This window comes from Rutidosis leptorrhynchoides, chromosome 4, assembly GCF_046630445.1.
Source record: "Rutidosis leptorrhynchoides isolate AG116_Rl617_1_P2 chromosome 4, CSIRO_AGI_Rlap_v1, whole genome shotgun sequence".
Classification (NCBI taxonomy): Eukaryota; Viridiplantae; Streptophyta; class Magnoliopsida; order Asterales; family Asteraceae; genus Rutidosis; species Rutidosis leptorrhynchoides.
The window spans coordinates 73,074,242-73,101,471 of record NC_092336.1 but is presented as its reverse complement, the minus strand read 5'-3'; the positions used below and the strand labels follow the sequence as shown (position 1 = coordinate 73,101,471).

General features: G+C 36.1%; 2 protein-coding genes across 4 annotated transcripts; both read right to left on the bottom strand.

Annotated features, from left to right (window-relative positions):
• Positions 1 to 17,364: 17,364 nt before the first annotated feature.
• Positions 17,365 to 20,381, bottom strand: LOC139839747 (eukaryotic peptide chain release factor subunit 1-2-like). 2 transcript variants are annotated; one of them, XM_071829894.1, is made up of 3 exons: positions 20,246 to 20,381; positions 18,087 to 19,561; positions 17,365 to 17,744 (listed from the first exon to the last, which is right to left on the bottom strand). In XM_071829894.1, the coding sequence occupies exon 2, from the start codon at positions 19,518 to 19,520 to the stop codon at positions 18,210 to 18,212; it is 1,311 nt and encodes a 436-aa protein (XP_071685995.1). In that variant the 5' UTR covers positions 19,521 to 19,561; positions 20,246 to 20,381; the 3' UTR covers positions 17,365 to 17,744; positions 18,087 to 18,209. The 2 variants fall into 2 exon arrangements, with proteins under 2 accessions (XP_071685995.1, XP_071685994.1); XM_071829893.1 differs by having other exon boundaries at positions 17,365 to 17,741.
• Positions 20,382 to 23,031: 2,650 nt separating this feature from the next.
• On the bottom strand, positions 23,032 to 26,953 carry LOC139839746 (polyadenylate-binding protein-interacting protein 12-like). Of its 2 annotated transcripts, none has more exons than XM_071829891.1 (12): positions 26,856 to 26,953; positions 26,718 to 26,764; positions 26,149 to 26,607; positions 25,304 to 25,414; positions 25,177 to 25,221; positions 25,006 to 25,078; positions 24,810 to 24,922; positions 24,653 to 24,712; positions 24,497 to 24,544; positions 24,342 to 24,410; positions 23,864 to 23,925; positions 23,032 to 23,320 (listed from the first exon to the last, which is right to left on the bottom strand). In XM_071829891.1, exons 3-12 carry the CDS (start codon positions 26,551 to 26,553, stop codon positions 23,263 to 23,265), a joined length of 1,044 nt encoding a protein of 347 aa, XP_071685992.1. In that variant the 5' UTR covers positions 26,554 to 26,607; positions 26,718 to 26,764; positions 26,856 to 26,953; the 3' UTR covers positions 23,032 to 23,262. The 2 variants fall into 2 exon arrangements, with proteins under 2 accessions (XP_071685992.1, XP_071685993.1); XM_071829892.1 differs by having other exon boundaries at positions 25,304 to 25,411.
• Positions 26,954 to 27,230: the final 277 nt, after the last annotated feature.

Sequence of the window (27,230 nt, the reverse complement as noted above, 5' to 3'; positions counted from 1 at the left end):
ATAACCAACTTGAGAAAGTTCTCAAAAGATATAGAGTAACTCATAAAATCTCCACTGCTTATCATCCACAAACAAGTGGACAAGTTGAAAATACCAACCGAGCTTTAAAACGTATTCTAGAGAAAACCGTAGGATCAAATCCGAAGGAATGGTCCATAAAATTAGAGGATGCACTCTGGGCTTTTAGAATAGCCTACAAAACTCCAATTGGAACAACACCTTTTAGACTCGTTTACGAAAAAGCATGTCATCTTTCAGTAGAAATTGAACACAAAGTATTTTGGGCTTTGAAGACATGTAATCTTGATTTACATGAAGATGGACGTCTACGGTTAAGTCAATTAAACGAATTAGAAGAATTAAGACATGAAGCATACGAAAATTCGTTAATCTATAAAGAAAGAACGAAGAAATGACATGATAAAAGAATCAGAAGTTCAAAAGAATTTAAAGAAGGAGACAGAGTTCTTCTTTTCAATTCACGATTCAAGCTATTTCCTGGAAAATTGAAATCAAGATGGTCTGGACCATTCATAGTCAAAAGAGTTTTCCCGTACAGAACAGTAGAATTGATAAATTCAAATGGGATTGAATTTAAAGTTAATGGTCACAGAGTTAAACATTACATAGATAGTCCAATGGAAGTTGACAACAAAGTTAATCACAATTTCAACACCACAGCTAACTAAGTGTGGGGAGAATCAAGTCTTTAAAGGATAATATGTATTTCTGTTAGAGTTAGATTTTCTGTTTTCGTGTAGTTCTCGGAAATGGAACCCGAATGGTCTTTCCCTAGCAGACCCAAAAGAACTTGTCTTCTCCCCCCATTCTGAATTTTTATTTTTTTTAGGTTTTACGAGATGAAGACTTCCTGTGAACTAAACCATGGTCTAATGCTACACGCTTTGATCACTAAACGTAATAATGACACCCTTCCAAGTGAAATAGTATCATTAATCAGAAGTAAATTGGACAGAGTAAGAAAAGAATCCAGATGCGAAAATAATAAGTTACAGTTTGGTAAAGGAAAATCAAAATCCGCAGCGAAAAGAAGAGCACGACACCTTGAATGATGTCACAAATGCGTAAAATGGTCACACGAAGGAAAATGCTCGACGAATCAGACATATTCCAATACCGAGTTCGTTACTTTATGCAGAGATGGACCGTTCATATATTTAGAAGAAAAAACGTTGAATGCTCGAGGTTACGCCTATGTAGCTATGGAAAACCAATTAGTCCGACTATCTTATGAGTGGGCTAGAGCATATCACTAAGAATACTATCTCACAGGTAAGTTTGTACAGTTTTTATTTTTATTTTTATTTTTAACCTTTTGATAATAAACGCTAATTTGTTCGCTATAAAGTATTAAATTGGTATTCGATAAAATTAGGTCTTGCAACCAAAATTATTGATATCATACAAAAATTTATTACATCACTGCGAAATTTACCGTTTATTCTTAAGGTATAAATATCTTTAATCAATCAACCCAAAATATTTCAAAAATTCGTCATGAGTTAAACTAGGTTATGTAATCGAAATTACTTTACCGAAAAGAGGGGCGTATATTTTTGATAATATTTGATTGATTAAAGTGGGATGAAAGACCAAAAAGATTTTTAATTTTATTTTTACTTTGTTTTTAAAATTAGTATTAAAATAATATTGTAAAATTTTTAAATCAATATATTTAAAATTGTAAATATTTGAAAAAATTAATATTTTTAATATAAGTTTGTATGTATAAAAATATATATAATATAAATTTGGTGTGATTTTTTAAATTTTTAATATGAATTTTTAATTTTATGCATTTTAAATTTAAGTTTGGTGTAAATTTAAAAACAAAAATTTACTTTATTTTGCTAAGTTAAAAATATGATTTTTAAAATTCGTTGTGAGTTGAAGACCAGGTCGTTGAACCGAAATTGCTTTACCCGAGGGAGGGACGAGAACTTTTATTATCATTATTTTTAATCTTATTGAACTAAAGTATGCCAAAAACATTAAAAAAACCCAAAAATCTTTGCTTTTAAAACAATGTTTTGAAATGACGAAATTTTAAAATTTTGTCGAGGGACGGACTAGGACATCGTTCCGAAACAACCTCGTCCTAAATAAAAGGAAAAACAAAATTTTAAATTTAATTTATGTTTTATTAGTATAAGGTTTTATATATATAAAAAAAAAAAAACCACCACGATTCGCGAAGGTTTAAATGGCCCCACCACCGCACTCGCGGAGGTCAAAAAAACCAGAACCATATCTGGTAAATTTCTCAAGGAATTACTCAAGGAAATTGGTAAATTTCTACACCTAAACACCATTTAATCCGAATTTTTAGTGTCCTTGAACAATTTAATGCCTAATTCGATTTTGATGCTTTCTAGTGTAATAATGCTTTAATTGTTTGTGTATTATGCTTGTATAACCTAGATTGATGCTATTTAACATGATTAGAAGCTTTGAACTTCAATTTTTGAATAATCTGGGGTTTTTGTTCTTGAGCAAAATTAGGACTTTTTGATATAAACAGGTTATGGCCGAATTTTGTTGTTAGTTTATGCTAAATTGAGTAGTGTAACAAGTTTAGGTTGCTAAATGATCAAAACTTTGATCCTAAACATGATTTATGAAGATTAAAGTGGACTTTTTAAACCAAAATTGCATGAACTTGATTTAATTGATATGAATGCCATGAGGAACTTATTTAATTGTTATAATGATTGTTTTTGACATGTTTTAAAAGATAAATGCCAAGGAACTTTGTATACATTTTTATAAAAGTATATTTGTAAAAGTGTAGAATTGTTAATATTTTGAAAATGTGTATAGAGTTTAATGTGGATTAAACATATCATTGTAATTGTTTAGATTTATGATTTTGCTAAAACTAATGCATATTTGGATACACAAAAATTGCGTTTGATATATTTTGCAGACTGAAAGGGGTGAATCTTCATCCCAGGCTCGCAATGCTCCTCCGAAAGATGCAGATCAACAGGAAATTAATAACCAATACCGACAAGATATGCCTCACCCAATTGTTTCATATTCAGACATTCATGAGGCAGATTTACATCCGAATTTGAGATTTGATAGATATTGGATAGACTATCCAAAATATCAAAAGAACCTGCACAACCTTGTGTCTAATAATGTTGAGGTACCCAGAGTTATAGATTGGGAACCATTAGAGGTAGTGGAATTGGCAGAGCCAATCAGGGAATTACTTACTCAAAGGTATGGTAATTCTACTTTTAGTGATTGGGTACGTTTATTCAACATGCGTAGACCTGTGTATAGAGAATGGTGTATAGAGTTATTATGTACTATTGAAATAAATGATCAGGTAGATACTTTAACCGATCGTAGTTTTCTTAGATTTTTATTAGGAGGGGAGATGCGCCATATGTCTTTACTAGATATGGCTCGGGCTTTACGTATATATACGCCCGAGGAGCTAGCATCTTATGATTGTCAGAGGTTAATAGTTTATAGTAGGAGGGTGGATGAGAATTTTGATACGAATGACGTATGGAGTAGGATGACTAGCCATCGCCGATTCCAGGGGAATTATACTCTTACTTTGATATTGATAGAGCTGAATTAAGAGTAATCCATAGGTTTTTAGCCAATTCGATTACACAACGTGGTAAGAATAAGGAAAAGGTAAATGAACATGATTTGTTTTACCACATGTGTATTCGAGACCCACAGAGCACTGTAAGTATACCTTTTTGTGTGGGTTATTATTTATTAACTATGGTTAGGGGTATGAGGCGTGGTAGCATAATAGGAGGTGGTATATTTATTACTTTAATTGCTGAATATCTCGGTGTGGATAGAAGTCGAGGGGATTATTAATGGCAGAACCAGAACCCCGCGATAGAATAGATTTGCGTGTTTATCATGGTGCTAAGGTCTTAAAGAAACGAAACAACGCGGCAGCACGTTATGATGGCAGGCATCCACAGGTTAAGAGAGATCAACAGCAAGGTCAACCGGGAGGGGGTAATCCAATGACGGAAATGCAAATTTTTATGTATCGACACGAGTATGAAATGGCTAGATAAAAAGCATTTCAAGATTGGCAGTATCATCAAAGCCAAATCATAAGTCATTGTACACACGTAGGTAGAAACTACATTCCTACCGTTATGCCGAATTTGCTCCTTGGTCTTTAGAGAGCCGACCACCATATCCTACATATGACCCGGCCCAAGCATTTTACAGCATCTATGGATACGCTTGGGACCCATACTGGAACCATCCTCCTCATCCGTAATTTTCTATTTTTGTTTATTTTATTGTAATGTTACTAATTCTTAATTTTCTTATTTCTTATTTCTTATTTTATTATTATAATAGCTTTAGTAATTTTCTAACTTTATTAGATTTTAATAATTTTTGAATGTGGTGTGAAAACCCAACTTCAAAAAGATGTATATATGTGTTTGTAGTTTATCTCATGTACAAAACAGGGTAAAACAGCGCATTTTCAAAGATTGGCATTAAGTTCAGCAAAAGCTATTAATTTTGACGACAAAACGAAAAACAAATGTGATGTACCAACAGACGGAATGAACAAATGATGTGCACCATTTATCATTCAGCAAACAAACGCCAATATATTTGGAAACTTTGGTAAAATTTAATCATTTTTCTACGCTAATCACCCTCAATAATTTAAATTGTTACTGATTTCTTGCAAATGAGGGCATTGCAATATCTTAAGTGTGGGAAGGGGTTAAATTCTTTCGGATTTTTAAAAATTTTTAACTTAAACACTTGGTTACCATTAAAAACACTAGTAACGCAGTAGTTGTATTAGAATCTAGTGCTCTCTGATAATAAAGAACAACCCTAGTCTTATATACTGACTACCCAATTCTAGTAAAAAATTTCAAAATTTTCAATTAAATGAATTCAAAATCATGTTTATACATATTTATGAACGATAAAACTAGGTGTTAACACCGAAATTATTGTTACCTCGGAAAGGACATAAATTGAGAAACAAACCAAAATGTTAGAATTCATTTAAAATGGAATAGAGGACAATAAAAAGGCAAATAAAAGAAAGAAATAAATAAAAGCTGAGTGTGGGAAGCATTCACCAAGTTCTTTAAAACATATATCACATATCTGTACAAGCTTATTGCAGGTACTTTTGTTTTGGACTAAACTAATCAGTTTTACCCGATTTATTGTAAAACTTTTGAAAGAAAGATGGATCTACACGACGAATCAATTCCATCATTAAAAGGAAGTAAAGTCTTCCGAAAAAGACACGCGCTTCTTGATTTAGGTCAAGAAGTTGTCGTCCAGACCAGCTGTAGGTTGACGAAAAATCTAGAAAAGTCATCTCTAAAATCAGCAGGAAATCCACGGACCTCAGCATCAAACAGGGTCGCCAAGTGGTCAGACTTATCCTAACCATGAGAGGATCTGTCTCGTAAAATGGGGAGGGCGCCGTGCAAATTAGCTTGATAAGACTAATGAATCAGACCCCCAGAAAAGGATAATCTCCTTAAAGATTAAAAATCAGCATTTAAGCCTGATATTACTCAATCCTTGAGATTGACCTTAAAGATTGAGAATTACAAACTCATAGAATTCGATGATATCTAAACTCGAGCTTGAACGAGAAAATATTTTGATCAAAATTACAAACCGATTTGTTTTCTGAAAACCTATTTTTAATGCGTTCATTACCATTGAACGTAAAATCCTAGGAATTCACCTGGAATTCATTAGGTCACCTGAACCAAATCGGGTGTCAACCGTAAGAACGGTGGTTGCATAGTATGGTCAAAGACAGGACCTTGTGCTAAACCGGAAAATTATAAGGGTGAGCTTTACTATTGCTCTTACCAAGGATAGTAATTGCATCCGACACGTTATAGACCATAATTAAAAGCATGTCAGGGGACATTGCCTTAACAGTTGCTTGTTCAACGCTTTCCTTTACAACCGGACGGTAGTTTACCAAAAGGTAATATACGGAACAAGTATACTGGACGTGTTGCTTTCCCAATACAAGGTTAGCAAGTGGGTGACACAAAACCGCAAGTTTTGAAACTAAAATTTTCAAATCTGAAACCCAACAAACCCACAAAAACAATTTGCAAACACCGGTGAAGGGTTATTCCGGAAAACTTATCTAGGGTAAAAGCTAGATTTAATTTTCAAAAGATCAAATGTTTTCATAAAGATCCAATTTCCTAACGGATCTAAATTTTTATAGTCATGTGGGACTGTAAACCACAACGTTACTATCATTGTTCATACCGCCGTAATGAAATCACTGATGTACAAAGTGTGAAGAATAAAGAAGTGATTCTAGTATATTTCAAGACTATATTGCTTGAGGACAAGCAACGCTCAAGTGTGGGACTATTTGATAATGCTAAAAACGAACATATATTTCATCTCATTATCCCTCAAGAAATACAAGCTTTTAGTTGCAGTTGTCCTATTTACAAGGAATATTTGTTTAAAAATTAAAAGGTGAAGACAAAAGACAGATTCGATGAATTAAAGATGCAAACGACCAAAAAGCTCAAAAGTACAAAGTACAATCAAAGTGGTTCAAATTATTGATGAGAAACGTCTCAAAATTATAAGAGTACAAGACGCAAAACGCAAAGTACAAGATATTAAATTATACGAAAGGACGTTCGAAAATCCGGAACCGAGACATGAACCAACTTTCAACGTATGACGCAACGGATCGGAAATTATAAATTAATTATGTATATAAATATAATATAATATATAATTAATTATATAAATTATATATTTATATTATATTTATAATAAAATCTGTCGGCAGACTAAGATCCAAACTTGTGTGAGCTGGAATCCACAGCTCCGCACTCGCGGAGCTCTGAAGAGTAAAATCCACCTCACTCGCGGAGCATAGAATTCTATAAAAGCCCATGCAATTCGACGGTTTTTATATACCTTTTATATTTTATATATATTTTTCTTTCCCCATTTTTATGTATCAAGTATCACTCCAAATCGTAATCTCAATTTGTAATTTTAATTTTAAGTTAGTGATAATAATAAGGATCGATTAGTCGAATGTTTTAAAGTTTTGTAAGTCGAAACTCTGTCCGTGTACCACTACGCTAATAACACCCACTGTAAGTTATATTTATGTTATTTTCATTAATGTCTCGTAGCTAAGTTATTATTATGCTTATTTAATGCTGAAGTAATCATGATGTTGGGCTAAATACTAAAATTGGATAATTGGGCTTTGTACCATAATTGGGGTTTGGACAAAAGAACGACACTTGTGGAAATTAGACTATGGGCTATTAATGGGCTTTATATTTGTTTAACTAAATGATAGTTTGTTAATTTTAATATAAAGATTTACAATTGGACATACCTATAAATAACCATATACACTCAATCGGACACGATGGGCGGGATATTTATATGTACGAATAATCGTTCATTTAACCGGACACGGGAATGGATTAATTATCTATGGAATTATTAAAACAAGGGTGAAATTATGTACAAGGACACTTGGCATAATTATTAACAAAGTATTAAAACCTTGGGTTACACGCAGTCGACATCCTGGTGTAATTATTAAACAAAGTATTAAGACCTTGTTACAGTTTAAGTCCCCAATTAGTTGGAATATTTAACTTCGGGTATAAGGATAATTTGACGAGGACACTCGCACTTTATATTTATGACTGATGGACTGTTATGGACAAAAACCAGAGGGACATATTGAATAATCCAGGACAAATAACAATTAACCCATGAAAATAAACTAAAATCAACACGTCAAACATCATGATTACGGAAGTTTAAATAAGCATAATTCTTTTATTTCATATATAATTCCTTTATTTTTATTTTTAATTGCACTTCTAATTATCACATTTTTATTTATTGTCATTGTATTTAATTGCACTTTTAATTATCGTACTTTTTAATTATCGCAATTTTATTTCATCGCACTTTTATTTATTGAAATTTCATTATCGTTATTTACTTTACGCTTTAAATTAAGTCTTTTATTTATCTAATATTTTACATTAGGTTTTAACTGCGACTAAAGTTTTAAAAAATTGACAAACCGGTCATTAAACGGTAAAAACCCCCCTTTATAATAATAATATTACTTATATATATATATATATATATATATATATATATATATATATATATATATATATATATATATATATATATATTTTGTATTTTTATAAATTAAAACTAATATAGCGTTAAGCTTTGTTTAAAAGATTTCCCTGTGGAACGAACCGGACTTACTAAAAACTACACTACTGTACGATTAGGTACACTGCCTATAAGTGTTGTAGCAAGGTTTAGGTATATCCATTCTATAAATAAATAAATATCTTGTGTAAAATTGTATCGTATTTAATAGTTTTTCCTAGTAAAATATAAGCTATTTCATATACGCCTCGCATAACATCACAAACCAATGCGAGAGTAATTATGCACAAGCAAACCAATGCTTGTATTTTTAAGTCGACTTGACAGCCATCTAGTCTGCGTGGCGCTTGGCTAGGGGAAAGCCAATTCCCTTCGCCTGCCGTTAATATCTAGCCTTGTAACCAAACAGGCTTCTGCCGCACGGGGGCTAGAGGACACCCCTTAAGTAGGCAGGAAACGCATAAAAAAAAGAGAATTACACATCAAAAGTATGCGCGAGTAAATATTTTAATTGGCATTAATCATGATTACAACCGCGACACATCCAAACGGACGAAAAATGCATAGAAAAAATAATGTGCTAAAATAAAATGGAGTGATCAGGTCCATCCAGCTACATATAACATTTTTTTAACAACGTCGCGTGCCAAGTGCGTTTCACAGGTTTTCCATCTAATGTCTCGAGATGGTATGCCCCGGTGTTGCTTGCTTTTGCTACCTTGTATGGACCTTCCCAACGGGGGCCCAATTTCCCAGTATCCTTCGCATGACTTGCGTCATTCTGATGCCAAACTAAGTCCCCGCACTTATAAGAGCGCGAACGCACACGCTGATTGTAGTACTTTGCAATTTTCTGCTTATTATTGGCTTCGTTTACCACCGCAGAGAGTCTGCGTTCTTCAAGCAGATTAAGATTTTCCTGCAAAGCTTCTGAGTTATTTTGCTCGTCAAAATTCTGTATGCGGAACGTTGGCACCCCCATTTCTGCGGGTACAACAGCTTCTGATCCATAGACCAAACTGAACGGAGTCTCACCAGTGCTCGCTTTGGGTGTTATTCTATGCGCCCACAAAACTTTTGGTAGTTCGTCCACCCAACCAATGCGACCATGACCCAATCTAGCTTTGATTCCAGCTACTATATCCCGGTCGGTGACTTCGCACTGGCCATTCGCCTGCGGATGTGCAACGGAAGTAAAAGTTTGCTTAATATTAAGCTCCGTGCACCAACTATGAAAAGGATCCCCCGCAAACTGCGTACCGGTATCACTAACGATTTCATTTGGTATGACGAATCGACAGACAATGTCTTCCCATACAAAATTTCGCACCCTTTTTTCTGAAATTGTTGCCATTGGTCGTGCTTCAACCCACTTCGTGAAATAGTCAATTGCAACAATCAAAAATTTGATATTTCCTGCGTGCGCAGAGTATGCATAAGATACTGATGTAAATAGCATATGGTATAAAATAAATGATAATATTACCTCGGCCTTTTGGAAATGGTCCGACTATGTCAATTGCCCATTTGCAGAATGGCCACGGTGAGGAGACTGGTATCATTAGATGCGCAGGTGCCCTGCTGATAGGTGCATGTATTTGGCAAGATTCGCATTGCTTAACTATGTGTGCGGTATCTGCGTACATAGTGGGCCAATAATAACCTAGCCGCATAATTTTTGACACAATAGACTTGTGCCCCGAATGAAGATCGTATGCACCTTTATGCACCTCGCGTATAACCTCCTCTGCCTCTTTCGGACCAATGCACCTTAAGTGCGGCCCTAAATAATTTTTTCGATATAGGACGTCACCCTCAAGGGCGTACAGTGGTGCCTTGGTGCGGACTTTATTTGCATCAACGGAATCCGCAGGTGAGGTGCTGTCCCGCAGGAAAGCAATAATAGGTGTCATCCATGTTGAGCTGGATTCCTCAACAGGTGCCACTAAAGGCATCATAACAATGAATTTCGCATGCAGTTCTTTTACAAGAAATTTCTTCCCCAGATGATCAAAGGCCAAAGCAGCCAATTTGCTAGCATCCGCCTTCTTATTTTGCCCCCGTATGACGTGGGAGATTTGAAAAGCCTCAAACTGGTCAGCAATGTTATGAACAAGAGATAAATACTGCTGCATGGCTATGTCATGCGCTTCGAAGTCTCCGCTGACTTGACTGCATACCAGCTTTGAATCCACATAAGCGTGCAGAATTTTAACATTTAATTTATGCGCAATACGCATACCTGCTAACAAAGCCTCATATTCTGCTCCGTTGTTCGTAACAGCAAAATTAAACCGAAGCACATATGTATGCTCTTCACCATCTGGGCCATTTAAAATTACACCTGCACCCACGCCAGCTGCGCTGCAGGCACTATTGGTGTATAATTTCCATGGTGACAAAGGTGGCACAAGCGTATCCTGATGCTCTGCCGATGCCTCAACATCCGCAGGTAACTCTGCTAGGTAATCCGCAAGTATTTGACCTTTAACCGCGCTGCGCGAAGAAAAATTTATTTCATGTTCTCCTAACTCAACTGCCCATTTAGCCATTCGGCCAAAAATCTCAGGCTTGTATAACACCTGTTTGATCGGTTGATCAGTTAGAACCACGATTGGATGTGCTTGAAAGTACCGGTGCAAACGCCGCGCCGTGTGGACTAGTGCATACACTAGCTTTTCTATTGGTGAATAGTTTACTTCGCTTGATGTCAGCGTCTTGCTTACGAAGTAGACCGGAATTTGCGTCTGAGAAAACCTCAGCATTATGTTTCTGTGAAATAAATAATGCATGTAAATAAAAGTGGATTACCTTTCCGCGATCTGCGAGAAGAACCGAGCTGATAGCCTCTTTCGATGCCGCAAGGTACATCGTAATCGTTTCTCTTGATACTGGCGCGGTGAGTGTTGGTAATTCTGCGAGCACCTTCTTCATCTCTTGAAATGCTGATTCTGCTTCCTGAGTCCATACGAAATCTTTTTTCTTTAAACAATTCTTCAAAGTATTGAAGAATGGCAATTGTCGATCTGCGGCTTTCGACAAAAACCGCGTGATCGCCGCAAGCTTCCCGGTTAGACTCTGCACGTCTTTCTTTGTCTTTGGAGATGGCAAACTATCAATGGCTTCAATCTTTTTGGGATTTGCCTTGATTCCCCGCGCTGTCACCGCATGACCTAGAAACTTGCCTTCCTCTTCCCCAAAACTACATTTGAGCGGGTTAAGCTTCATGTTGATTCTGCGCAGAGACGCAAACGTTTCTAGGATGTCCGCGAGCATTTCTTCTTCAGTGTTACTTTTAATTACCAAGTCATCGACGTATGCTTCAAGATTTCTACCAATTTGGTGCTTGAAGGCTGCGTCAATTACGCGCTGATAGGTCGCGCCTGCGTTCTTTAATCTGAAGGGCATCTTCGTATAACAATAAATACCTTGCGGTGTATGAAAAGCGGTTTTGTCCTCATCTTCCGCAGTCATTAAGATTTGGTGATAACCCTTGTATGCATCTAGAAAACACTTGTACCGGAAACCTGACAACGATTCCACCTTCCAGTCTATCTCCGGGAGAGGGTAGTTGTCCTTGGGACACGCTTTATTAATGTCTTTAAAATCAACACACATCTGTCAATTACCGTCGGGCTTTTTCACCAACACAGGATTAGCAACCCATGTCTGATAACGCACTTCCCGCAGAATGTTCGCTTTGACAAGGTTATCTACTTCTGCGCACAACCAATCACTGCGCTCAAGAGCCATATGCCGCTTCTTTTGTCTAACGGGTGTGAGTGATGGATTAACATTTAACTTATGTTCCGCAATATCTCGCGGAACCCCAGTCATTTCTGATTCACGCCACGCAAAAACATCTGCGTTTGCGGATAATATTCCATGTAACTTAGCCTTGGTTTCAGCTGACAAGCCTGCGCCGATTTTGATACGCTTGTCCGGATGCAATCGATTAGCTATGACCGCACTGCTTGCAAGTTGTTCTCTCATGCTGGGAATGTTTACAGGCACAACTGAACCACACAACTCGGTTGTTTGATGTGACGCAATTGTGGCAACCCCTCCCTTCGTAGTAAACTTAATCAAACCATGCACCACCGATGGTATAATGTTAAAACGTCGTATGAAATTTCTCCCAAGCAGCGCGTTGTACCGTGAAGTTGAACGAACCACATAAAAGTCAACTAACTCATGTCTGACCAACTGCAGATTCTTATCATCTGCGAGCTCTATTATTAGCTCTATCCGGCCTAGCAGCCATGAGCTTTCTCCGGAGAACCCAGATAATGTAATATCAGACTGGCGTAACTGCGTTTTAACTTCTGCAGGGAGGAAACGATAGCAATGCTCGTACATAATGTCAACGCCACTCCCGGTGTCAACATGCATGCGTTTAATTTGTACTCTACAAGTAGGGATGCGACACTTAATGATAATGGGCTCGTTAACTATGTCGATTGACATTACAGGAGGAAATGTGATTGGGAGAAGTTCCCAGTCCTGGTGATCATTGTACTTTCTCCGCTGGCTAACTTTCTCTACGTCGACCATATTAATGGTTAAGTCGGCGTTTTTTGTTTTATCGACTTTTTGCCATGCGAAAGTTTTAGCCTTCGACCCCTCCTCTGCGGATTTTCCCTTGTCCTTCTTAGGTGGTTTTAGGTGATCCAATTTACCTGTGCGCAGTGCCTCAAGCACTCGTTCCATCAAGTTTTTACATCGATTAGTGTCATGACCGTAATCATCATGGAATTCACAATACTTTGTTTTATCCCGCTTACCAAATTCTGTAAGCGGAGTTGGAACCGCAAAGGTCGCGCACACTGGTTCGGTTGCCAAAATTTCCTTTGGTGTTTTAGACAAACTTTTCAGCAGCGCATAGTTCTGATTATTGATGCCGCGCTGGTTACTGTTTCGATAATTGCCACTTGATTTTCCTTTATCACTTCGGATAGGACCACCGCTAGGAAACCTTCCGCGAGAGTTACCCCCGCGGTTTTGATCGCGCGATCGATCATCATCGTCTTTCCTTTCATTGCGCGAGCTGGCGGTGGGAATATCGTTATCTTCGCCACTCCGCATATAATCATGGCATTCTTTAAGTGCTTCAGCATAAGTTGTTTGCACCGTATGGCGCAAACGCTTGACCAACGTTGGGTGCCGCTCTGAGTTTATACCATGTATGAGTCCGGAAATCTGTTGTTCTGGCTTGAGATCTGGTATACGCAGACACTCATTAGTATATCTTGTGAGAAATTCACCCAAAGATTCCTTGGATTTCTGCACAATATCATGACATTCGATATGAGTGCGTTTGCGTGGCCTCTGATTCTGATATTGCAGCAAGAACTTCGTCCGCAGATCCATGAACCCGGATATACTACCTGATGGGAGTTTATTAAACCATTCGCGAGCAATGCCCTGCAGCGTCATGGGAAATATCTGACATGCAACCGGATCCACCCAGCCTTGGGTGCGCATTGCGCCTTCGAAACGCTGCAGGAAGTCATCCGGATCAGTTAAACCATTATAAGTACCCGGTGTGTGGGGTATCTTTGGCGCTAATGGAAACGGATATGCAGTTATATGCGGAGGAAACTTATCAAAAGTTGTTGGTAGCTCAAAAGGTGGTTTAACATGGTCACCTTTGAGCCCTGCGAAGAAACGCTTCATCATATCCTAAACAAAATCAGGTTGCGAAAATAGGTGGACCATGTCAGGAGGTGCCGCCTGCATAAATTGGCTTGCGAGATTCGCCTGCCCCTGAATACTTTGCCAAGGTTGCCCCGGCGTTTGCGGATATGACCAAGGCTGATGCGTTGGAAAAGAAGGCAGGCTTGCCGGCACAGAGTATACTGGTAGCTGAAAAGGTGCCGAAACCTGTGGCGCAGATGCCTGCGAGACCTGCATAAATTGGCTTGCGAGATTCACCGCTAGTGCCTACCAAGATGACCCTTGGATCCACTGAAGAAAAATCCAGCCGCGTGGTTGTGACTGCCGAATTTGCCCTTGGCGTTGTAATCCCATCTGGATATATCGGCTTATACCTCTGAAAAGGCTCGCCGGATACAGGTGGAGGATATGGTGCGTATCCCGCCCCCGTGATCATAACTTGCGTCTACTGATTACCAGACGGTGTATTTTGATTATCTGTTTGAGTACGTTCCGATGAGTCCCCGGAAGTCATGATAGTGTAAAAGAAAAAATTCAAAAAATTTGTGAATAATAAGCCTTATAATTCAAAACCCTTTTTTTTTTAAAAGAAAAAGCAATTAAACAGTCTTGAACTAGTTCGGCTCTCAATGAGAGCACCACTTGATCATGCATATATTTTCCATAGAGTTAATATGCATGTTCAACACGCAAAGAGGGGTTTAAGGATCTTAGAACAAGGCTATCCGGTCTGGCTACCGTGAATAACCATGGCCGATATGATGATATCGGCGGGGTGGTCAAGTGATTAAGTCCACCTCCGATAGCGGTCGCTGATCAGAAGGCCCCAAATAAGGTTGTAGGTGCTAGTTTAATAAAGAACTAACCTGTTAACCTTGAAAAGACGAGAGAAGATGCTGATGACGTAAGACGTGTAGTAAACGATGATTACGTAATGTGATCGTGTCCAGATTGATAATTAGGGTTTGTATACATATAGGCAAACCCTAATTCTAGAACCATCTACGATAGTCATAATCCTTTCCATAACAAACTCCCCAGAATCACGGAGATAATTATGAAAAAGATACCGACTTGATGACCAAGTAATCGCCGTACCGGGAACAAAGGCATTCGATACATCCCCGCATGCCACATACAAAGTACACGCATACGTATGCTAGCGAGCGCCCGCATACGTATAGAATGCGCATGCGAGTTGCGGTATCATTAATACCCGAGCCTCAACCTACTGAACTACAAACCGAGCAACGCTACAAGTGCTAAAGCAAATAAACAACTAAACCGACTTTCAAACTAATAAGAAAGTTGTAACATCTCATCCCACATTGGATATAAAAAGAAAAATATTAGTCTCTTAGACCACTCCTAATCATGACATGTTTCTTTAAAAAGATTGAGTGACACATCAACGTCACCTCAACACTTTCTTAAAAAGACTGAAAAAGACCGACTACTACCAACAATAATACACTTCTTCAAAAGAATGGGATCCACTTATCATTATTTAAATAAAAGATCACACTTAAAAAGAATAAAAATATTAATTAATAGTAAATGAGTGGATATGGACAACTTCTAAAATACTAAGGGCTCACTAAACTCATAAGTTACCGTCTTCATTGTTTTGTAAAATGACTTAAATTTTTCTGTAAAAGGACGAAAAAGACTATCAAATGCCTATAGTGTCTTTATCATATAAAAAATGACGACATGAAAGAAGTAACCGTTGGTACTAGTCTTATAAGCTTAAAGTTATGACTAAGTAATATCTCCTACCATGATTTTATTTGTTAACCTGAAAATATCCGATTAGTCCACTACTTTAACTTGTGAGGGGCGATTGTCTCTCGGGTTGTGACGGATACACGGCTTGCACATCTCTTGAAATTACTTTGAGGGTCGTTTCAAAAACATACACTAACAAAACAATAAACGAAACAACATAGTACACCCTATGTAGGGGTGTGCATGGTACGGTTTCGGACCAAACTTGTTCGGTTCGGTTTCGTCCCGAATCCCAATTTGAAGCAAAAACATGGACCGAGGACCGGATCAAATATTATCGCTTCGGTTCGGTACGGTTCGGTTATTTTTAGTGTTTTTTTGGTTTTGGACCGGTTCAGTCCGGACCAAACACAGAAAATCCGTAAAACTATGGACCAAGGACCCGACCGAAAAAGCTCGGTTCGGTTCGAAATCGGTTCGGTCCGATACGGTGTTCAGTTATTCTCGTACCATGCACACCCCTTACCCTATGGGTCTTGATCGGTTTTTCTATAGATATATATAGATAATAATGATAACTGATACAGTTACCCTTTTAATAGCTAGATATATATATCATCGTAAATCATTCAACTTTATACAGTTACATATCAATCTTTATAACTTGACATTTGTGTCTAAGATTTGAAGGACGTATTTAATACTTAATGACATGTAGGTATGCCTAATTACTCTAATAACTTAATAAGTTGCGAAATTTGAAGGTAAACAAACACACTCTAAATTACGGATATTGGTTAGATGCAAATTTGTCAGATGCGTAACATAGTATATATACGTACAACCACATCCACACGTATCAAACATGCATTTGGTAGTGATTTCTAATTTGTTTTGGATTGGCTGATGCCTCGTCATATCAACTTAACAATCTGAAGTTTCTTTCTGATCACGTGACCATCACAATGTCGCTAAACATCTTGTATTCTTGTTACTATTATTAAATTATTAATAATAATAATTGTAATTGTATTGTATGTATCCGTATATATACGGGGTATATGAGCACCCAAAAATTAAACGTTTTAGGTCACGCTTTTAAGTTATACTCCGTAATAAATTAAGTTCTGAAGATCTAAGGAGTCTAGTTCGAGCTTTTAAGAACTCGACTTATATCTTTATCGAGCTTTAGTAGCCTTATGTGATGCAATTACCTTTTTTTTTTTTCCAAGCTTAAAAACGGATGAACTTTATTAATCAAAAGAAGGTTCATTAGGAAATGAAACCTTCTAGAAACAAACCAACCAAACAAACGGAGCATTACAAAACTAGACCAATACAAAGCTCGCTAAACCAGCTAAAAACACAGTATTACGAATCACATGACAAATGAGAACCTACCTAACCGATCAACAGAAAATAAAGAATCATCTAAACACACAACGAGATCAAGCATCTTTGACGAATAGGTAACATATGTTGTCCTCGTGATAATAACTCAACTTAAAGCTTGTAATAGTTGACCTATATCAAACTGAACATATTATTCAATGTTTTTGAGCTATATGAACTCTTGAGTGAAGCTTGAACTAAAATGGGGAAGGCTCGTTTGAGCTATCAGATCTAGCTTGAGCTCAAGTAAGGTGGTTGAGTCATGTTGCTCAGCTCATTTGCAGGTTCAGACCCAACCCACATACATTTCCACTCAAAACAAGAGACAGAAATAAAAGATCAATATCAACCAAACCAACTTTCAATCAATTTAATCACAACACGAAATAACATACAAGGAAATCCAGGATGACAAAATCCGCATAACAAGTTCGTGAGTGTCGACTGACGCTTAGATCTTCTACATGACATACCCATGTAGCTTATTTATTATTGGCAAACACGATAAACTTAATCCTTCTTATACTTGGATAACATTATTAACCGAAAGCATGTAAATATCGAAGCTTCTTCATAAGCACTGCATTAAAGGTTTCATAAACTCAAGCTTTGCTTACACGAACAGTTTGGTATGGAGCTAAAACGGGCCCAGCACGGCTCTGCAGTTCCTTAGAGAAAACAGGATCAGCACCTCTTCTGTTTAGATCACTTATCTCCAATAGCTGCTTCACAAATCAATGTATTAAAAATCAATTAGATTCAGAAGAGGATGTAGATTTTCAACCCAATAACATTTGAATGGGTCAATTTTGTTTAACTTAAAAAACTCAAAAGTTATAAATTATAAAAAGCGATTGGAGCTTAGGTGAATTACTACTTATATGGCCCGCTATGAGTTGACTCAGTTAGCCAGCTTGAAATCATACACAACATGCTTGAATTAAATAGACCAATAGGTTCCTAAATCATCAACTAAAGATGATATCAATCCCTAAATTAGATTCAAAACATTAAACTGGTTTCATGATTCTTATTTAAATAAGGAAAAAAGGGTGTTCGAGACATACCTCAACGCTAATCTCACGAACAGATGATACAGGAACACCAGGAGCCTCATGTGCGAGAGCTCGCGCCCGGTGCAGGCATTTCTCCTCATTCGCCTGCACCGGCGTATAACCGATTATTGATTGCTATTCAGAATCATCATACAATTCATCATCAGACACCTCATCAAACGATCGAATATCCAGCTGATAACGAAGGATCCCCCCAATACCACCAAAACCTCTACAAAATTGAGACCCCTCTTGCGACTTATTAGTAACAAACTGAAGCGTACAACCAAACTTACGATACTCATTAGCAAACCATTCAAGCAACGACATTTTTTCTTGCACTTCAAGTTCAGCATTCGTGTTCGAATCCCTAAAGTTTTTTTGTATACCCTCTTGCTCCTTATTAAAATGCTTTATAATCACCTCACCAGTTGTTACATTCTTAAGTGTAAATCGATTAATATCAAGATTTTCCCAAACTATAAGTATATCAACCGCACCCATTTCAAGAGCCTTTAACGTATCATCCACACCAAAAACATATTTCCCGGTATCTTGACTAATCTCCTCAAAATACTTACCAATCAAACGTTTCTCCTGTATAAACTTAACGTTAGCAAGTATTTCAGCCGATAACTCTATCGCTTGATTAAACCCGTTTTCACCACCATAAGAAACATCGACAACGTTCAAGATTTTAGCCTGAAGACGCGGGTCAAACATATCAGATTGACTAAGCTCGGTTTTAAAATCAGCAGACCCTGCAAGTATCATCCCTGAAACATTAGGCTGACTAGTTGAAGGATTGATATAAAATTGAGTCGCCAGCTCAGCACACTTCCTCACGTAATTGTGTCTCTTTTCCATTCGTAAACGAGCAAATCGTAACGCAGATTGCCCTCCTCGTCCATGCTTTTTCGGTAAATCGACACTAAATTTGTGTAGTACTTCACGTGTGTTACCGCTCAAAGTTCCAAACAAGGTCCCGTTTCCATCCATAACGATAAAACCAAACTTATCATCCGATTCCAACAGTTCATTCAAAGCTTCTGTGTGAAATTTGTTATCACAAAGATAAAGAGACGCGTTAATGGGCCGAAACGGTTCGAAATCAATAGTAACTTTTTTTTCCTTTCCATCTTCGGTTACAATGGTTCCGGTGTAAAGAACGAGTCCGTTTGGGGGGACTTTGTTATAGAGCTTGAGCCGTTGTTGGGCCGATGTAATGGCACCCAAAACTGACTGACGGTTGACTCTGCTTTTTATGTTTGATGCTGTTCCGAATTCGTCTCCGAGCATTTTTGTGACACGCGAAACTTGATCGCGTGGCGGCATGATTAGAGAAATCATGCTGGTACCGTTACCACGTGCTGCTTCGAGTGCTTTAATAAGTTTTTTGATTTTCCATATCTCGATGTTCTTGTCGGTATCGTGAGCGTCAGCCATCTTTTAAGTGACTGAAACTGTCACAGCAGTTAAATAACTACCTGAAATCATTAGTTTAACAAAAAGATCAGCAGAAGGATTGTTGATTATGTGAAAGTACACAAATAATGATATCATATCTATGAAACGATGAATATTTTTAAAGGACAATTAGTAAACATAAAACTGAAATAGAATGCAAAATCATAAAAGGCACCAACAGTTTCACTAGTCATCATGTGATCATAAGTCAAAGTTATGTAACTTGAATTCTTACAATCAAACTTATAATCATTCGCAAAACCGATTTTGATCGGTTATGATGTAAATAATCAGATTTTGTGGGGGAAAAAAATTAAATCTTATTAAGGTTGTATGTAAAAGTGTAAAAACAACTAAATTATTAGGTCTTAATCAGCTGATAATCAATTTTTGTTTAAATACATCGTTTTGAATCAAATCACAATCATAAAAGTGCCAGAGAAAAATTTCGAAAATCCAAAATTCTTTACACAGTTTAATCTCCAATAATCACAAGTTACAAAACATTTTATGAAGCACATATACTAAAATCATATAACAGAAAAAATAAATAAATAAAAGGAATCATCCATGCATAAAAAAAAAACATGATCAGAAAAACAAATTAAAGGAATAATAGCATATAGTTTAAATTCAGATAAATAACATACATATACAGATGATCAATACAAGATGAAATGAGATTAATAGCGTGATAGAATTACCTGAATGAGAATTTGCAAGGATGAATTTTTTTATTTTTATTTTTTATTTTTTTGTTGGGTGAAATGAAAATGAAATTTTGGATCTCAGTTGTGTTGCATATATTCTTATACGCGTAACTAGAATTTCCGATCATCACGGCTCTTTAAAAAGTGGATGTTCTAAAATCCGTTGGATTTATGGATTCGGGTTTGATATCATAAAAAAAAAACCGTCGCCATTGGAACAATCATACTTATTCGTATTTAAACACGTGTCACCCTCTTGATTTACATTTTTTTTTTTTTTTGTTGTAAAAGAGAAAATCTAACCTTATTTCACATGAATTTTCTAGACATCGAAGATTTTTAGAACATATTTTATTTTATTTAATTTTTATTTAATTTTTTTTTTTTTTTTGGGTAAAAGAGAAAATCTAATCTTATATTTCACAGGAATTTTCTAGACATTGAAGATTTTTCGAACACGCTTTATTTATTATTAGTGGTATTTTAATGATAACTATAACCCATAACTTATGTATAACCACCAAAATACCTAAATGTATCACCATTTATGCATTCTTATTAAGAATAATAAGCTCTTCTTTTTGTTAAAAAAAAAAAAAAAAAAAAAAAAAAATCCTGACCTCCTCTAAAAAAGTCATACCACCAACCGCTAGGCCACATCACAACTTCTAAATTTTACTCTATTAAAAGATTTAAATAATAAATATTTTACTAAACAAATAAGATGAGACTTGCACAATAAAATATTAAATTATTAAAATTATTACTAAGAAATACGGAGTAATAACTAAAATTCTTAAAATGAATTAAACGTATTACAATCCTTAATCTTCACGGTTCGACGACAGATGTTGTACCAAGTCAGATGAAAAACTGTCGTGCATATCTCTATCAAGTAATTCCTTAGTCATTCTCTCGTAAGCTTCACGCCTCACGATCCACGATCCAAGAACTTTGTATATTTCCAACCATTTCATAAAAATAATTCATTCACACCAACATAAATCTTCAGCACACATATTAATGGATTGAAAGGATCGTGACTAAAACAATAGTATGAGATATGTGTAAACCTTCTCGGTTTAACGAATAACAACGCTAACCTTCTCGGTTTAGCAAAAGATAAAAACGCTACGGCCTTTATTAACTTCAACTTTTTTTATTAATCAAAAAATCAACTCCTTTCAAGTAACACAAATGTGTGTTTTAAAGACCATAACTAAGACGGATAAACTAAGGATAAACTAACCAAAAGATAAAGATGGAATAGAATTCAAATTCTCAACTAACTCGCAGAGCTAACCTACGACTTGTTTGTGCATAAAATTTAAGATAACAATTAAATAATGGTAAACTTTTATTAAAGAGCAATCCTTATCTTTAATTCTTCCAGTAGTTTCCATGTATACGTCAACCAAGCCTACCCACAAGCTTCTTGGGCCGTATCATATATTCTCCAAGATAAACATCCAATGTTTTTGGCCCAAAATTTCCTTCTTAGTCCAACGTACACAGCCCATCGTATTAGTAAAACTAGGCCTCCTGGATCATATGAATATGCATCACATATTATACAATATATGTTTTTTATAGCGTTCCTAATATATGCGTTTGTTGGTTGTTGTAGAATATGCCAACAACCTTGTAAAATACCAAAATTTCCCTCAACATCTTTACGAGCAATAACTTGTTTTGTAAAATGTAAAAGCTTTAAATCAACAACATTTAAAACCCCTTACTAAATGATGCCCATAAGGGTAAATCTAGTAAGCTAAATAGTATCGTGATCAACATCAAATGCTTCATACAAAAGTTCTAGTGTGGTGTCATTTATTTAGCATGGATTTATGCAACAAACTAGTGTTTTGCATATTTAATTCGTTGTTCGAATCTATATCTCAAAGTAAACATGTCAAATCCATATATAATGTCATAGGGGGCAACAACTTCAAGCATTATCATGAGATAACCGTGATCACCTCGGATGCCTCTCCAAGTATTTGAACATTTTGCTCAAACCCAATACATACAATCTATACTACTGGGCATTTTCGGAAAGCCACAAAGCTCTTCCTAGCTTACAGCCGTTGCATGTCTTCATATATTAGTCCTCTCATATAAACATTTGAATACGATTCAATTATGCGCTTTGTGAATTTTATAGTAACATCTATTCAGACATTTCTAAATACTCATCAAAAGTAATTGGTGATGTATCACATGTCAATTGACGCGGGGCGTACACCACTTTATAAAATCGTAGTAAAACCTGATACGCCACTTGTAACGATTCTTTGTTGAAATGTATAAAATGTTCAGTTGGTCACTTGTGCAAAGCTGCGTTTGGATTACTGATGAGGGTATTTTGCGTTTGGACCGAAGTAGTCGCTCTGGGCTCATTGTGACAATTTCCAGTCATTTGAATGAGCTGGTTTGAGTCTTCTTTTATGAGAAACTAATTACTTATCACTACTAGTCTCGTGCAACTGACACCAATGAGCTAATAGCTCAAAGGTATCGCTCATTATTAAGCATGAGATTCGAATGAGATTCAAAGGACGTGACCCGTGTTCGAATCTCACCAGGGGTTTTCCAATTCGAAATGCGTGTCCCGGATTCAAGTAGTTGTGGGTTTTCTTCTGGAAGGTGTTCCCGATATGATCGGGTGGGTGGTTCCACATGTGTTGGACCCTCGTCAGTGACTCCTAACATGCTATTCAAAAACACAGTCTCGTGCCCTTGACTGTCTGCATCATCAGATTAGAACACACTTAAAAGAGTAACAAGAAAATGGTAACGTGCTACAAACATGACAATAAGATCCAAAACCGTACGCTTCTCAATAACACAATTAAGGCTCACCGTCCGCGAATTTCAATCCAGGCTCTCTACATTTAAATAAATCTATAGACATATTTGTGCTATGAGAAGCATCATACACAAACGAAAAACATAATTGTCAAAAGTTTCCGTTATCTACGTATTAAATATAGCTTTTCGAAGCCAACGTGTCAGTGCATGGTTGGGCGGGGTGAACGTGGACGAACAGGGGTCTTTGAAGGGCTTACCCTGCAGAAAAAAGAAGTATCGATTAAACAAGGGAAATTTGGAACATTTAGCAATATGGTTCATGTTTAATTTCTAATAGACCAAATGCACTGATTAAAATTTCTAGCTGAAATGTAAAAATGTCAAATGCAGGGTTAAAAGATGCCCTGAATGTGTTTTTAATGCATAAAACCTCCTGAATTATTTGAATCAGTGTCGCAGAACTTGAGTACTCGGCAAAAAAAGTATCCTGATTACTCGGTCCAATTACTCGGATTACTCAGTCAAACTCGGTCAAAACTAAGTCAAACTCGTTCAAAACTTGGGATTACTTGGAAAATCAGTCAAAACTCGGACAAAATCGGTCAAAGTCAAACTTGGTGAACATCCAAGTACTCTCCCGAGTGCCGAGTACTTCTAAAATATCCCGACCGAGTACTCCCCGAGCAGCAATTTTTGCAATCTTGGTTTTAATCATGAACTCAAGTCATTATAGCATTCATGTTTACCACCTAAATTTTTCGAGAACTTTTCAGGGAAGTGTTTGAGACAGAATTAAAGTACCTTATTGGCAATGATCCTAACACCGCACCGCTACAGTTCAGAGCTGCAATAGCGCTCTCAGCCTGTAACGTCAAACACGTGATTAGTATCTTGTATAAATAAAAAATGTGGAATCAAGTTTAATAAGGAAGAAATAGAAAAATAGCGAGAAACTTGTAAGCCATCTGTGAAATACCTCGAATGACTGACTTATACTTTTAAATACAAAAACGCATTGACTAAAAAACCGTAACAAGCCTAAAGATAGAAATTTGATAGCTGAAGTAACCATTTTCTGAACCATTAAAGTTGTTATAACTATAAATATGAACAAGGATCAAAACTTAAGATATTGTGTGTTTTTATTAATGAGTTATAAACCACAAAGAAGTGCTAATATAGCAAATCTAAGACCTTTGCATGTAACTCAAAGTTACTTAATCAATAACTAAATATATAGTAATATAAAGTGATAAGCAGAAAAACTTAGAATAATCACCATAACAAACTCCACAAATGCAATGCGAGACGAATGATGATAGTCCCCAAGCAACCTCAAGCGGTAAACCTATAACACAAAAAATAAAATAGTACGCCGTTGAAAAATCATACGTGGCAAAGTAGTCAAAATTTTGTATATGAATAACTGAAAACCTCTCCACAAAGTGATTCAAAGAAAAGTTTGACATCCGCCTGAGTAACCTGATTCAAACAGAATACAGATTAGATACATGCTACCAAACTAACATTCATTAAAACCATGCACAAAAACAAAATAATAATAAAAACAAAAACAAAAAAATCAACTACCTTCTTGTCGATGTTAGTACAATAAATAGTTCGTGCACACATTTCCCTTTCATCCTCAGACTATATATACAAACAATAGCAACGATAAAAACGTTAGCGGTTAAGCACAACTATAAGTACATTGTCAATCGGTTTTAAAAGTCGTAAAGAATCTCACTCGGGGCAGAAAAGTTGGATTCACAGGCGCAATTGCGGTTTTCGAAGGCAGCACCCTAACAGGATAGAATCCGAGCATGGTTCCAGCGAGACTCAATGCGTTCCTCGCACCTTCTGCATGTACGGTAAAACCAAACTTAGTTTGATATGAATCACACTGTACTAATTACATATAGAAAACGGTTATATTTGCATACCTTCATCAGTAAACTCGATAAAAGCAAAACGAAGAACAGAATTAGGGTCGCCACATACACGGCAATCAACAACCTATTGTGCCAATAAGAAATGATAAAAGTAACAAATATAATATTAATATATACGAGAAAAACAATGCCTTTTCATGATGGCATGACTAATGTATTTACCTGTCCACAGTTAATAAAAAGTGCAGCAAGCTGTTCTTCAGTTACCTAAACGCAACCCACCATTAAAAATCAAAAAACACCAAACTTTTAATAACAACTGATACAATTACGTAGGACAAGTCTTTACCTGCTGATCAATGTCAGACACATGAACAGTTCTCTTAATGGCATCTTCTCGTTGTGCCATGGTGGTTCGGCTATTGGCCCTCCGCTTTCCATTGCCAAAATTACCCTTCTTCTAATCATAAACAATTAAATCCATAAACAATCAGCAAGAAAGACAAAACAAGACCTCAATGTTATCTGTTAACTGCCATAATGAACATAAAAACAAGTCAAACTAGATTAAAATTGATCAAGATTTACCACACTTGGTATTATACTTGAATTCCTTTTGTATATAGCAAACTTATATAACTTACTTGTTACCATAATGGTACACAACTTATATCAGATTTCTCATTTCGGCTACCCAATTATTATTTGCCAATTTAAGATATTAAAGTTTCTTTTACCACCATTAAGGCGCCATGATGCTTCAACAGGTAAGAAAATCCCTTTAAATGGTAAAAACAGAGAAATGTAGTCCCACAACCTTCCAAAAATCATTCTTATTCGATGTCGTGATGCTTCAAAAAGTAAAAAGAACTTTCCTTCATTAGTAAAAAAAAAAAAAAAAAAACCTTAGCTTAGCTTAAAATTTATCAACCAAGTACCCAAACTGAGAAATTTGGTAAAGTTACTCCTTTTGACGTTTACTCTTATTGTAACCGATCACTTGAAATTGGTTCGTTGCTTACATGGCAGCCGATGTAACTGCCACATAGGCATAAAGTATTACAAAAATTTACAGAGTTCAGGTCACCAGATACACTTAAACACACGTATTAAAAGCTTTAAACATATAAAATGAACATTTTTTAGTATGATACACGCAAAGTTTGAAACTTTCCTAAGTAGTTAAAAGTATACCCGTCCAGTAGAAAAGCCATTAACATTAGCAAAAGCAGGGTGGTTAGTTTGAAGTAAGAAATCATTAACAGCAGCATAACCAAATTGAGCAGCAACAGCAGCAGATGGTGATTGCAATAAAACCCTATTATTATTATAACCATAACCATAACCATTATTATTAATATTATTATTATTAACTTTTGATAATGAAGGAGGAACAAATTCTTCAGCCATAGGGTTCAATTTGGGGAACATATTCTCCAATTCCTTCATTTCTTTCTTAAATCCTTCTTCCTCATGATCATTTCCATTAATTAAATCACCATTTCCATCAGCCCTAGAAACCGAAATCGATGAATCGGACTGATCAACCTCGTTCAATTCCACCTGATTATTGGATGCACCGTTCTCAACAATAGCCATGACGATATGGATCGATTACCGAGTGACACTAGTCCTTATTGAGCTAATTTCGTTCTACAAATTTTTAATTAATTAAACGAATCAATATCAATTCAATTCAATATTTGATTAAAAAGATGCTGGAAATTAGGGAACGAAACATAAAAGTGAAATGAAATTGGTACCTGATGGATGATGAGTCGAGAATTGAGTGTTGGCTGATTGAATTAAACTGAAAGATCATGAAACGTAAATTAAATTAAATTTAAATTGAATAATTAGTGAAAATGAAAATGGAAATAATGAGATGAAAAATGGAGAACCTTTTTGTTCGTCAAGAATGTATCACAGTTTGTTGTTTGTTGAGGAGTTAGTCGTAAGTTAATAATAAGGGGTGTTTACTGATACGGTGGCACATGGTCCAAGAACTATTTTTTAATACTCCGTAACTAGTTATTAAACTAGTTAAACTAACACTCCGTATTGCTTTTTTATTTTTTTTTTTATTTTTACTATACTACCATTTACCATTTACCATTTATTACTCGTAATTATTTCTTCATAAATACATTTTATTTGGCAGTTTTTTTGGATGTTAAATATCATTGGATGGGTTACTTTTTATTGGCATTAGAAGCACATTACAGATAAAAATATAATAAGGAAGTTTTTTTACGTTATTTTTAGCGAATATATAA

Bases quoted from the DNA above. Each gene is read 5' to 3' on its own strand.
- LOC139839747 (XM_071829894.1), bottom strand. From the start codon at position 19,520: ATGGCTGACGCTCACGATACCGACAAGAACATCGAGATATGGAAAATC.
- LOC139839746 (XM_071829891.1), bottom strand. From the start codon at position 26,553: ATGGCTATTGTTGAGAACGGTGCATCCAATAATCAGGTGGAATTGAAC. The intron at 24,923-25,005 runs GTATGCAAATAT...CCGTACATGCAG, and splicing joins TATCGAGTTTACTGATGAAG to AAGGTGCGAGGAACGCATTG. The intron at 24,411-24,496 runs GTTTTCAGTTAT...TTTGTGTTATAG, and splicing joins TTGAATCACTTTGTGGAGAG to GTTTACCGCTTGAGGTTGCT.